Source organism: Callithrix jacchus, chromosome 1, assembly GCF_049354715.1.
Source record: "Callithrix jacchus isolate 240 chromosome 1, calJac240_pri, whole genome shotgun sequence".
Classification (NCBI taxonomy): domain Eukaryota; kingdom Metazoa; phylum Chordata; class Mammalia; order Primates; family Cebidae; genus Callithrix; species Callithrix jacchus.
Window position 1 is genome coordinate 49,318,213 of NC_133502.1, and position 14,818 is coordinate 49,333,030.

Here is a 14,818-nt window from a genome sequence, read left to right on the forward strand (position 1 = left end):
ATAAATCAATCTACCTCCATAACAAATGTGATCCCTTTGTGTTAATCTTAAAAAGATGATGAAAAATATTTATATTTTTGAGTTGCTTGATATACTTTTATAAAAAACTGAGATCACTAATAATGTATTTTTCTCTAAGAAGATAATTTTTATTGAAAATTTTAACCACTTTCTTTTCTCATTTTCGCTGTCTCTTATCTTCTGTAGATGGGCCTTTGGGTCCCCGAGGATTAGCTGAAGCTACAGAGATGTGCACTCAAGAGTGCTTGGTTTTGGGTCACTCTGATAATTGCTGGATGCCTCCTGGCTTGGGTCCATATCAACATCCCAAATCTCCACTCTCAACCTTTGCACCCCAGAAAGAATGGGTCAAGAAGGACAAGCTTGTGAATGGGCACACCCTGACCAGAGCCTGGAAGGAAGACAGCAACAGGAACCAGTTCAATGACCGTAAGCAATATGGCTCCAACGAAGGCCATTTCAACAATGGCAGCCACATGACAGACATTCCTCTGGCAAATCTGAAGTCTTATAAGCAAGCAGGAGGTGCTATCGAGAGTCCTAAGGAGCACCAACTCTAAGAAAAGGCTATATGGGACCTAATAACTTTAATCTAAATAGACATGCTAATACCGTGTGTGTCAGAGCTTTATGTATTCAATAGATCTCTACAACTATGCCCCTTCTAGCAGGGATACCCATAACTTTGTGTTAGCACCATGGAGGATACAATGTTTTGCAACATATGAGAGAAGCTAGTTCTAGCCATGTGATCTTGTTTACTAGAATTGATTAAACTATCCAGAGATCTCTCAATTGTGCAAATTTTTTTATTATTGCATTTTATTTTGACCCTGGACTGCTGCTATGAACAATAGATTATGCATTTGGAAAGTAAGAAAGTTTCATGGAATAGAGTGACTGAAAAACATATCCAGTTAGAATATTGTGCTCTTTTTTTTTTTTTTTGTCATTGATTTGTGCTGGGACCACTATACTTGACATTATACTGCAAACAAAACTTAAAAAGATAAGCATTAAACCTATCGTGCTGTTAACAACGTTAGTGGACACTTGTAAGTCAATCAGTGTTAAAGTATTTGTAAATAGAAGCAAGCTATTATTAACAACATTTGTGTACTTATAATGTTCACCTAAAAATGTTGTAGCATAATTCTGTGTTTTACGGTTGCTTCTGTCCTTCTTTTTTTTACCTCTTTGTTGTTATTTTTGTTGTTTCTTTTAGTGAGGTGTTTCTGCGTTAGGAGTATGTCTTGACACACATTGTTCAAAGAATCTCAAACACCTGTGTTTAAGAAAAGGTTCTGAAATCTTGCTTCTTGTATGATAGCTTATTATGCTGAAATTCTGCAAAAAATAAAGATGAAAGAAAACAATGAAAACTTTATACAAAAAAGGACTTCTGCAAAAGCTTGGAAATTCGGAACCTATTTTTTTTATATCCTTATTTTCAAAGTAGGCAAAAGCAAAATCACTTAATTAGTACCATTAAGTGAGAGAGTAATGGAAAACTGTTATCCATCAAAAGTGATATAATATTCTGTACTTGTCACTCGTGCAAAACTAATGTATCCAAATTAGCATATATGGAAAAAAAATCACTATTCAAATATAGTTTCAATTGGGCAAATGTGTGTCTACAACTTTGTTGAAATGGCAGAGTTTATGTTGATCCTCATATACAATAATGTTGTTGTAACACAAGTGTTATTAGACCATAGCCACAAAATATTTAATGTGTTGTGCCTTCATGATGTAACAGAACATTTTCCAGGTAGGGTAGTTGGGGGAAATAAAGGGATAAATCTCTAATTATTGCTGTTTAACTGTTTGTTATCATAGTTGGTCAATGCCTGGCAGGTACCAGCATATTGTCACTTAGGTTAAACCAACAAAGTGACAACTACTGTTAATAAGATCTCAGTTGCACGTGCAAACAAATCCAAATTCGAACATTCTTAGGAGGTTTTTGTTAAGGCATGACAGATGATTTAAACAAATAAATAGCATGCAACAAAATGTCTTTATTGAAAGAAGTGGAAGTTATCTTAATGCCACGGTTCACCATCAATTTAAAAGTAAAAAAAACAAAAAAACAAAAAATTACAAAAAAAAACGGTTTGCTAATCTGATAGTTAATTTGTTCTTACCAAAAATAAAATTACTTTGTAAATAGCAGTTCACATTTTTCCACAGTATAATGGAAAATAATGGGTAGGGGTGCATTGCTTATTGAAGTACATTTTTGTCGGTTTGTGAGGGGTGTTTGATGACTTTGACAGAATAAATATCTAAACAATTATCCTTGTTACTGCTTTGCCAGTTCTACGTTATTTACTATTATTCAGCTCTTGCAATAAATGTTCTGAATTCCTGATTGTAGTGTGTCAATTCTTGGTCAACATCCAAATTGGTTATTGATACTTCTAATTGTTGGTTAAGTATATATTGATAAAACTTCATTTTTATTTAGAAATCAAGGAAGACACATTGGGGTTTAATATCCTCTGAAAATATGAGTACCAACATAAGACTTCAATTACCCTACTGGTCTACAAAACTATTTTTTAGGGAAGTTCACAGAGAAAGTTTGTTCACAAGCTGGTCAAGATTCATACAAGTTTCATCAAAGTGAAATCCCAAGTCAAAAACTGTGCTGATAACACTAATTAGTTAGTGAGGTTATCTTCTTGATTCTTTGTCTCTTTAATAAGATTTCATCAAACAAACCTTCACTTATGTCATCACAGGCCAAGGCAGAAGATTATTCTGGGATTATGGCCTTAAACCCATAGTCAAAACTTCCTCTGCATTTCTTTCAGTTTAGGAAAATAGGCACAGAAATCTACCAAGAAGAAGAAGAGACAACAAATGTATGCCGTTATGTTCACCCTAGAGCAACTGCATCAATATTTACTCATGCAGCAGTTTTGGGCTAGGGTGAGTAAGAGTAAGGCTGACTCTTCAAGCCCTAGAGCTTTTTGAAGGATTGTGAAGTAGGATTTGGGAGTCAGAGGCATAAAGTTATTTGCTTGGACCACTGTCTGGATGTGATATCCTAACCATTCATTCCTAATAAGCCATAGACCTATCCCCTAGTCTGAGGTACACTGTAGCATTACTCTCTTTTCCCTCACAGGGGTAAAGACGGCCCCAAGATACAGACAGGAGATGAATCCTGAAAAGAGGATATTCTGCAAAATAGAAATTAAAATCTAAACCTGTACAGTTCTGTTCTCTGCTTTTTACCAATCGGGTAAGTCTTTCACCTTTGCCTTAAAGAGTAAAGAGTGAGAGAAACTAATGTAGCCTCTCTCATATTCTATGAATAAATTGGAAGTTTGAAAAAGGCCTTTCCCATTCCTTTCCCATTCCTACCATATTTCTTTTAATAAATACAACAGTCTCCAGTCTTATGAAGGCATTTGGTTATATGCTCTGTGAATTTTTTTTTTTTTTGAGGCTGAGTCTTATTTGCAACCCAGGCTGGAGTGCAGTGGTGCAGTCTCGACTCTCTACAACCTCTGACTCCTGGGTTCGAGGGATTCTCCTGCCTCAGCCTCCTGAGTAGCCAGGACTACAGGCATGCACAACCACACCTGGCTAATTTTTGTATTTTTCGTAGAGACGTGGTTTCACCATGTTGGTCAGGCTGGTCTCGAACTCCTGAATTCGTGATCCTCCCGCCTCAGGCTCCCAAAGTGCTGGGATTACAGGCATGAGCCACCACACCCAGCCTCTGTGAAATGTTACGAGTTATAACAACATAAACCAAACAGAATTTACCCATCAAGTAAATAAAATAGTACATTTGCAATGACTAATTTTTACATATCATCTATATTGCTTCATGGTGTTAACATTGGACATGAAGGTCACCATTTACCAGAAAACAAAGTTGTTTACATTACCTAAGAGAGCATACCTATATGAAATGTATAAAATGATGATTTTTATAGCAAGGATCAAATATTATGATGTGATACACTAACAATTTTGGGAGGCACATATAGAAATTAACTTTATAAACCTGAATATGACCTATTTGAATGAGCATTTCCACACATAATCTAGCATAAATATTTATTTAAATAATGGATATTCATTAACAGACAATTAAGTAGTCATTTTGCTGCACTGATGCTATTCAGCAAATCTTATTCAGAATCCCATCATTCCCATTCCGCGGCTAAAGCTCCAAATGCAGCTGAGGCCCAGAGTTGTTTCGGTATTTATTAAACTGTTGGTTAGAAGCCAGGGATGGTTAATTATTATTAATGAGGAGTTTTGGCAGTGAGGGATGAAAGGGATGCCTTGTCAATTTCAATTTTGATGTAGATGCCAGGGTATTACTTTGCATGAGGGCAAACCAACCTATGAAAAGGAGGAGTGGTGTGGTGAGTCTAAAAATGCTTCATTGTTCTGCTTTGTTTTAAATAGAGCTGATCTTCCCTCCCTAAAGGAAGCTCTTTTATTTGTTCTTTTGAGAGAGAGTGCTTAAAAATTCTTCTAGTGTTTTTAAAGGCACAGTGATCACATAATAAATTCTCTATATACTTTTTCTATGCTTTCACAATTGCCAATCTAAATTTTGGTAGATACCAACCAGACTTTGCCCTGTTCAAAAAGCATAAAAGTATCTCAATAGTATAGTATTTTATAAGGTATAATGTATACCAGTAAAACTTAATAATCAAAATAATATTCTATTCATATTTTAGTTCACTGGAAGTATAAATTAATGTATATTCCAAAGGTATCAATTTCCTGTTCTCTTGATACAGCCATCTATTTATCAAATTAAAATAAGGAGTTTAATTTCTACCTCTATCTATGCATTTTTTTTATTTCTTAGAATTCTTAAATAGTGCACCATATTGAAATAGTTCTGTCCATATTTTTGTTATCTTAACATATTACATTGTTCTTGAAGCTTTTTAGTAAAAAACCTGATATTTTTAAATAAAAATCTCTCATTTTTATTCTTCTTTTTTCTTTATGCCTTATGGCTGTGTTCCTAACAGCATTTATACAGCACAATTATTATTGGACTCATTGAATGCCACCTTACTTAAGGTCCACATATTTGCAAATATGTTGAACTACAGTGATTTTTTAAATAATACTACAATGCCATTTAAATTCAAACATTGTTGTTTATGAACTTTTGTGGTTCTTCTGTACGAATGTTTCTTGCACCTCCAAGTTCATCATTAGTTTGGTTTTCATTGGCATAATTCTGAAAAATAATACCCAACCACACTACTAAAAATTTTACCATGGAACTCCAGCATAGTCAAGGCTTTCTACAACATACTATGATGTGACTCTAAGTAAAATTACAAGCTTTTGATATTTAATGAGATTACATCTACTTTCTTTTAATTGAATGTTTTCATAACCAATTGTGACAAATTATTTTATATGTGATATACATTTGGTTTATTACAGGAAAAAGTCATAAAATAATTTTACATACCCTTAAATTCATTCACTGTTAAATTTACATACATACAAGTATACGTCAATGTGAATATAACTGAAAATTGGCCTTGCTGGTGTGAATTCAAACCTCTGACTTTACAGGCACATACATAGTTGAATACTTCCTCTACTTCCTCCTGGAAACATGGAAGCATTTTTTTTTTCTTCCCTGGCTTCCTGGAAACCATCATCTTTTGATTTCCTCTTAATTCACTGGCCATATCTCCTCAGGCTTCTTGGTTAGTTTCTCCTTTGTTCATGACTTATTTGAACATTTTATAAGGTCCAAGGCTCAGTTTCTTGGCTTCTTTTCTTTTCTATCTACACTTACTCTCTTGGGAAGCTCATATTCTAGTCTGGATCTCTCCCCTAAACATCAAGACTTCTGATCCAAATTCCTTTTCAACAAGTATACTTGGACATTTCAAAGATGAGTCAAAACGAACATATCCAACATAACTCATAATCTCATCACACACACACACACACACACACACACACACACACACACACACTTCCAAATTCCTAGTTAACAGCACCTCTATCAGATATTCAAGCCAAAAACTTCAAAGTTATCTTTGTCTCTTCTCTTATATACTTGTGGAACATCTTTCTCTTTTTGACTGCAAAATTCATCCAATCTAACTATGTCTCAATAGTTCCTCTTGCCAATTAGGCCAAGTATCATTATCCTTTTTCTGAATTATTATGGATCTTCTAACTGCTCTTCTTCTAACTGGTCTTCTTCATGTAACCTTCCCCCATTTAGTCTGTTTTAAGCATGCCTGAGTAATGCTCTTAAAACAAAGACATCCTTCCTCTCCTCACCACACTCCAAGACACAGTTGTTTTTCTCAAAATGAGAATGAAAGACCTTATGTTGTCCTACAAGACCAGTAAAGTGTGGATGCCCCTCTTCTCACTAATCTCTTGTTTTATGATCATCTTTCTTGCTCCATTATGATCCATTGGTTTTTCACTGCTTCTCAGACATGCAGGCATGTGTCTGCCTCAGGTTATTTGCATCAGAATTTCCTCTGCTAGAAATAGGCCTCTCAGATATCTGTAAAGAACTGTCCCAGATTCAAGTCTTAGGTTAATACAATCTTCTCAGGCCTACACCAACCCTTCATTCTTTTTATTGTAAAGTTATCTCTATCTCTATCATCTATCTATCTATCTATCATCTGTCCATATCTATCATCTATCTATATCTGTCTATTATCTATCTATATCTATCTCCTTCTCTTCCTCCTTCCCTATCTCCCTCCCTCCCTCTTTCCCTCCCTAACTATCAGTCTATCACCATTTTGGTTACTTTAACCATGTTAACTATTAGTGTGCTATACAGTGAAGTTAATTGCATTCACTACTTTGTGCAATCATTATTACTATTTTGAAACTTTTGCGTTTTATTCCTTCAAACACAGTCTATAACCATTAAGCAAAAATTTCCATTTCCCCCAACCCCCACTTCCAGGTAACTTCTAATCTACTTGATGTTTCCTATCTGTAAAAAGTACAATATTTGCCATTTTGAGTTTGGTTTATTTGCTTAACATAATGCTTGTTCTCAAGGTTCATCTGTGTTATGTCATGTATCAGAAATTTATTCCTTTTTATGGCTGAATTATATTTATTATATGTAATATATAAATATAATCTAAACATATATAATATATACATATATAATCATAATCATATTTTGTTTATCCATTCATCTGTTAATGGACATGACTACCTTTGGATGATTGTGAGTAATGCTACAATGAACATTGCTTTATAAATACCTGTCTGAGTTTCTGTTTCTAAATTTCTTTAATTTGTGGGCACATACTTTGAAATGGAATTGCTGGGTTATATGGTAATTCCATTTGGCTGTTTGAGGGAGTGCCAAGTTGTTTTCTACAGTAGCTGTCCTATTTTACATTACAAGAAGCAGTGTGTGGAGGTCCAGTGCTCCACATACTCACCAACACTTATTTTCCTCTTTTTCGGAAAGAGGAAAATCTGTTACCCAGGCTGTTGCTGAAAATAGAGTGCAGTGGTGTGATCGAGGCTCACTGCAGCCTCAAACTCCTGGGCTCAATTGATCCCCCCATCTCAGCCTCTGGAGTACCTGGAATTACAGGCATGAACCACCATGCTGTCTAATTTTTTAAATTTTTAGTAGAAACAGAGTCTCATTATGTTTCCCATGCTGGTGCTCATTTTTGTTTGTTTGTTTCTAATAGCCATTTTATCATATGTGAAGTGGTATCACATTGTGGTTTTGATTTTAATTTTCCAAATAACTAAGGCTATTGATCCATTTGTATATCTTATTTGGAGAAATGTCTATACGAGTTCTTTGTCTATGTTTAATTGTGTGGTTTATTCGTTGCTGAGTTTCTGGAGCTCCTTACATATTCTGGATATTTACTCCTGATTTCAGATACATGGTGACAAATGTTCTCTCATTCTGTTATCTTTCCAGTTTCTTGATAATGTCTATTGATGCACAAAATTTTAAAATTTTGACAAAGTCCAATTTATTTACTTTTTTCATTTATTACTCATGATTTTTGTGTCATATCTTAGAATTCGTTGCTAAATCCAGAATCATTAAAATTTACCCCTATGTTTTATTCTAAATATTGTAATATTTTAGCTCTTAAATTAAGGCTGTTGATCTATGTTGTGCTAACATTTGTATATAGTGACAGGGAAGACATTATTCTTTTTCACATGGATTTTGTCAATTTTTCTTTCCTGTATCAGTTGTGATGATTGTTTCTTTTTCCCCTTTGTTCTACTAATGTAGCATATGACATAGATTGGTTTTCTTATGTTTAACCCACATTGCCTTCCTGGGATAAATCACGTTTAGTTGTGGCTTAACCCATAATTTTAACATAATATTGGATTTGACTTCCTAGTATTGTTTGAGGATTTTTGCTTTTACATTCATCAGAGATATTTGCCTATATTTTTCTTTCTTTGTGAGATTTTTATGTAGTTTTTGTATCAGGGTATTGCTAGTGACATAAAATGGTGTAAACTATTTTCCCTCCTCTTCTTTTTTCTGGAGAAAATCAAGAGGTATTGACATTAATTTTTCTCTAAATGTTTGGAAAACTTCTCTAGTGAGGCTATCTGTTCCTTGAATTTTCTTTTTTGCAAAGTTTTAAATTATTATACTGATTCAATCTCTTTTGATAGGTTTTCTTGAGACTTCTTATTTCTTTCTTACTCAGTTTAGGTAATATATGTGCTTCTAAGAATTTTTAAACTATCTAGATTATCTAATTGCTTAGTATCCAATTATTCACATTATTCTCCTAAAATTCTTTTCATTTCTTTAGAGTTAGAAATAACGTTCCCACTTTCTCATTTTCATGCACTATGTTTTCTGTCTTTTTTTATTTCTTTGTCAGTCTAGCTAAATTTTGTCCATTTTATTGATTTATTGAAACAAATAATTTTTGGTTTTGTTGACTCTATAGCTTTTCTATTTTAATTTTATCTATTTCTATTCTGATGTGTACTGTTTCCTTCCTTCTGCTAGCTTTTGATTTAATTTTCTCTTTTTCTGTCTCCTCATGGTACAATATTAATTTATTGATTTGAGATCTTCCTTTTTTTAATGTTAGTGTATATTGCTACAAATTTTTCTCCAACCCATTCACTTCATCCCATAGGTTTGATATGTTGTGTTTTCATTTTTACTCATCCCTAAACATTTTTTAGTTTCTTTTGTGATTTCACCTTTGACACATTGGTTGTTTAAGAGTATGTTGTTTTATTTTCACATACTTGTGCATTTTCCAGTATTCCTTCTAATACTAATTCTAGTTTCATTTCATTGTTGTCAGAAAATATCATTTGCATGATTTCAAACTATTTAAATATATTTAGTCTTGTTTTGTGGGTTAACACATCTGACCACTCCATTTATTTATTTTTAATTATTATTATTTTTATTTTAGAGAAAGGGTCATGCTCCATCACTCAGGCTGGAGTGCAGTGGTGCAATTATGGCTCATTGCAACTGCTGCCCCCCTGGACTCAAGTGGTCCTTCCACCTCAGTCTCCTGAGTAGCTGGGATCATAGGTGCACACCACCATGCCAGGCTTTCTTTTTCTTTCTTCTTCTTTCTTTCTTTCTTTCTTTCTTTCTTTCTTTCTTTCTTTCTTTCTTTCTTTCTTCTTTCTTTCTTTCTTTTTCTCTTTCTTTCTTCTTTCTTTCTTCTCTCTTTCTTCTTTCTTTCTTTCTTTTTTCTTTCTTTCTTTCATTCTTTCTTTTGCATTTTTAGTAGTTTTGGGGTTTTGCCATGTTTCTCAGGCTGGTCTTGAACTCTTGAACTCAAGTGATCCACCTGCCTTGGCCTTCCAAAATGGTAGGATTACAGGCATGAACCACCATACCTGGGTCTGATCACTGCATTTTAAAATAGGAATTCCTTCTCTAGCATTCACAATCCTATTCACAAACTACTTTCCTTTTTTAACCCCATAGCACTGAACATATTCTAACATAGCTATAATTTACTTATTCATTTACAATGCTTATTGTTCATTGTCTCTCTTCCCCCACTGAAAGATAAACTCTAATTTACTAACGTATTTCAAACCCCTATACTCATGCCTGGTACCAAGTAGATGTTTAGCATATATTTGATGAGTGAGTGAATTAACCACTACTCAAAATCTCACCTTTTTACAGAATCTGTATGGTAGGAAGAACTTGATCCTACATGAGCAATAGCCCAATTTTCAGATGTATAACAAGATCCTTATAATAATAAATGTAACATTAGTTTTGTTTTAGGTTACGTGATAGGAAAATTCTAACAAAATGCATTATCCGTAAACAACAGAAGCATTCTGCTTTCCACAATTTTTCTTTTTTATTCCCCTCTATCTAGTTGCTGGAATTTGTCCATTCTCCCACAGGGGAACTAGTGACTTAAGTAATATTCAGTATCTTTCAAGAGTAAAGTTAATGTGTTTCAAGGAATGTTCTGCTTTGGAAGAAAGTACTGATAATGCAATTAAATTTTATTTTTAACCTTCACTTTTCTTTTGTAGAATTCATGTTCCTTTCTGCATACCTGAAAATTGCACATCCCATTGTCTGCAGTGTGTGACTGTTACTTGATAAGAATAATTTTTTCCTCTATACTTCATGACTTGAGGTGATCACATAAGTCTCCTTTACACTCTGTTGCCTTCACCACACATCCCCATCCCACTGCTATGCACTTTCACCCAGGAGATGCTATTTTGGCCATCAGCCTTACATAATAAGGCTAAGGTGATAGCAGGTGCCATTTTAAAATTGCGTCTTATGGCCAGATGCGGTGGCTCACTCCCATAATGCCAACAATGTGGGAGACCGAGGTGAGGATCACCTGAGGTCAGGAGTTCGAGACTAGCCTGGTCAACACAGTGAAACCCAGTCTCTACTAAATATACAAAAATTACCCAGGGATGGTGGTGAGCTCCTGTAATCCCAGCTACTCAGGAGGCTGACACAGGAGAATCACCTGAACCTGAGAGGCAGAGGTTGCAGTGAGCTGAGATCACACCATTGCACTCCAGCTTAGGTAACAGAGTGAGACTCTATCTCAAAACAAACAGACAAACTGTATTTTATTTCTACTACAAAGAGATTTTAGATCACTTAAAAAAACACACACAAAACTCCACACATCACAGAAAAATAAAAGTAACAGAAAATAAAGGCAGAGGGAACGTGTGGGTTTGTGTGTGTATGTGTCATATATCAATTCATGTCACCAATTCTGCACACTTTCCAGGAATGGATCATCCATTTGATTCTGGGATTATCAAAAGCTAAAGAAAAACTGTCAAAATAGACAACAATCAAAAAACATTCCATTTACTAGTAGAATAAGTAAAATGTATTTTTAAATCTCAGTGGACCTCAGGCCACTATTACGATTTTCTCCAAAGCCTGATAAAAAATAGACAATAGTAACTTAATACTTTTAAATGGACTTTTTCCCCCAAACTTATCATTGTTTTAAGTAATAGTTTATATGAATCATGATTATCACTATATAAATTATATAAAATTCTACATAATACATAGTTTTACTTCCACTTACAGTAATGATTTTAAATGTTAAATTATATATCACTTAATAATTCTGTTTACAAGTTCCAGCCCTAGGGAAACATTGCAATACTGGCATCTTTGCTGATCGACCACTAGGGAGCTTATATCATAAAGTTCCCTATTGTTATCCAATTCTCCTGTTTGCATTATGGAAAATAATATTTCTTTTAAAAAAAACCTACAGTTTCAAAAGGAGAAAATAATTACCTTGGCTGCCATAGCTAGGATGACCATATCCCTATGAAACAAAACTGATACAGATCCAGCCTTAATGATGGGTCCTTATTCCTCTCTGTCTGTTTAAAGCATCTCTAATGAAATTATGTTTAGGATCTAAAGGACCACTGTCCCTGGTTATGGCATAGATTACAAAAGACTGTTGAAATATTTACTAGTTGATTCATCTGAGTTAAATAGCGTTCAGTGAAATTTTATAATGTGACATACCTGATGTACAATATTATTTTAAAATTAGGGTTTTATTACCTTTGGTTGGGATTATCCCAAACAGCAGTAAAAATAGTGGGGGTTTCAGCAGAGCCCAGAGATCTTCAGAGTAACTGACAGAGATATTCATCATTCACATCATGAGACAGAATATTATTTCCTAGGAAAAAGATCTACCTAGCTGCACAATTTTCAGACTGACACATGGATCTATAGCAAACTTGTTTGCTGTTATTTCCTAGAGCATATAAGCATCTCCTGCAGTGAGGTTTACCTTATTTATTCATTAATACTTATAATAGCTAACACTTACAAATCACATATTCTGTGCTCATCACAGTTCTACAAATTTACCTATATTAACTTATTTAATTTTCTCATGTTTTTAAAAAAGATATGTGCTGTTTGTGTCACCCTTTCACAGACAAGAAAACTGAGATACAGGAGGACTATATGAATCTACTCGAGATCCGAGAATGAATGAGTAGCATTGCCAGCCTTCTGGGCTGAGTGTAGAGTCTGGGCTTCAACCACTATGTGAACCTCTTTTTATCAAAGATTTAAGCATTTTTGATTCTGGAACTAAATGATAAACTGCCATTTTTTTAAACAACAGCAATTAAATTATGTATTAACTAGTTCTACAATGAAGATTCTCTTTCTATTTAGAGTTTTATTTACTCAATATTTGATGTACTTATATGTTGGTTCAAATATTTTATCAATTAATGTGTAGCAATTGTGCTATTTGGTCTTGGAGAAAAATAACACAGTCTAAAATGACACATAAGTTTAGGGTAAATATAACCTCATCAGAGTTACTGGGAAATCTAGTGAAAGTCTCTGCTGGTAAATAAAAATGCTGGATTCTTTTTACATGCTCTAGGTGTACCTACTCACAGATTCTACCTTTTTACACTTGTTTTCTGTTCCACACCTTGGAAAATCAGGTGAGGAACAAAGTGAGCCACACATCAGGCTTCTTATTGCCAATAAACAGGGCATTAAAATGAGACCAAAATCAGTCTGGTAATTAACTTTAGCAAGTCTATTTTCTTCTCGTCACGGAAATGCAATTCCCATTGACATCAAGGAGAGCTGCGTGCTCATATGGAAAGGAGAATGGTCTCCCCAAGCATCATGGAGAAAGCTGTATGTTAAGCTTCAAAGCATAAGTGCCCTCTCTTACTGCATCACCAATTTTAATCAACTGTTCTTCTATCTACAGTTTGACTCATTGTCCAAATGGGGAAGCACCTCTTAATTTGACAAACAAGAATCCCTGATAACACATATGAAACAAATTACTTATAATGCCAAGGTCATGGCATGTAGTAGCACTTCATTAGTCTTCCCCTTTCCCCAGAAAAAGCTGACTGTGTATTTTAAATATCAATTCTCTGTCGTTCATAGTTTTACAGTGCACTCTTTTATAACAGTGTGATAACAATAACATAAGGTATTAAATATAAATATTCAATTAATAGTAGTTTAATAATATCATCCAATAAGCCACTGCTCCATTAAGCCACTTGCAAGGGGTAACTTCTTATTTCTCTAGGATACTTGGTTCTTTAATTATTTTTAATGACATTATTGCTGATAATATTGCACACTGGGCACATAAAAACATCTGCTGCTTTTTGTGCACACAGAAATCAGTGTGAGAAAACAGCTAATACTAAACTTCTTGAGAAAGAAAACGTATGCAGACATTCTTTTTAAAAATGGTAAGCTGGGAGTATTTGCACATTTTATAAGTCATCTATTTATCTGTCTTCCAAGGTAATTATCAAATTATAGATTCATATATATTCTTCTATGTTAGTTTTAGTATTATTCCTAATAATTTATGATTATTTTTGTTCTAATTAAGTATTTTTTATACAATTTGAGAATTTTAACCAGAGAAGATAATCCAGTACCCATACCTTTGCCCCAATGGCGTGACTTTTAAACTACTTAGTGACAATGAAATATCACTAGAAAATGCATTACTTTGGTTATGCGTTCTAGTGGCTCATGAATTAGTTTAAATATAGGTGATATAAAGTGAAATGCTTAGCTAGTTTATAGATGATGCCTTCATGAATATTTAGTGGTAGTCAAGTTTCTATAAAATTTCAATATTTATTAGAATTAATAATGGATTGAGGATAAGGAGATTTAGCTTACAAATCCTACTTAGGTAGCAATTTAAAAGAGATAATGGTCCCGAGATTCATCAAATTGAGAAATTTTCATTTTTCAATATAAAACCTGGCATTTTATATAATTGACACAATCATCTTTTAAAGAAGTGAAAGGAGGAAAATAATAATATTTAATTCATAGGTTTATTGTGAAGATTACATAGAATGATTCATTAATAGCATTTAGAATGGTGTCTAGAATATCAGAAGTGCTCCATGAATGCATTTGGTAGTAGTAGTAATAGTTTTTTTTAACCCTCTTCTAGGTACAAAATAATTAAAATATAATAATTATACAGATCTTTACAAATGCATTTTCCTTAGCCCTGTTCCTATATATTATTATCAAATTTTCAGGAATGAACTTCCCTGAAGTTCATTGCTCTCAGAAAAAAAATCTTCTCTGCTCTTCAGAGAGCAGAGATACCCATTAGGACAGAGTCCCTCAACTTCTGACAAAAACAGGTAGAAAGTTAACTGAATCCCATGGCTATCTCTCTTCAGTTTTGTTAAAATTCTTAAATTTTCTGAATTCATATCTCTTTGCTCA

The 14,818-nt window shown here is 33.9% G+C and overlaps 1 protein-coding gene across 7 annotated transcripts in view; it reads left to right on the top strand.

Moving 5' to 3' along the window:
• The window catches only part of PCDH9 (protocadherin 9), a 929,699-nt gene extending 927,301 nt beyond the window's left edge, over positions 1 to 2,398 (top strand). For all 7 annotated transcript variants that reach the window (XM_078349390.1, XM_008985961.4, XM_035275604.3 and 4 more), the window contains one exon: positions 208 to 2,398. In XM_078349390.1, the coding sequence (XP_078205516.1) occupies positions 208 to 234 (27 nt within the window). In that variant the 3' untranslated portion in view covers positions 235 to 2,398. The remainder of the gene's footprint in view (positions 1 to 207) is intronic.
• The last annotated feature ends 12,420 nt before the right edge of the window (positions 2,399 to 14,818 follow it).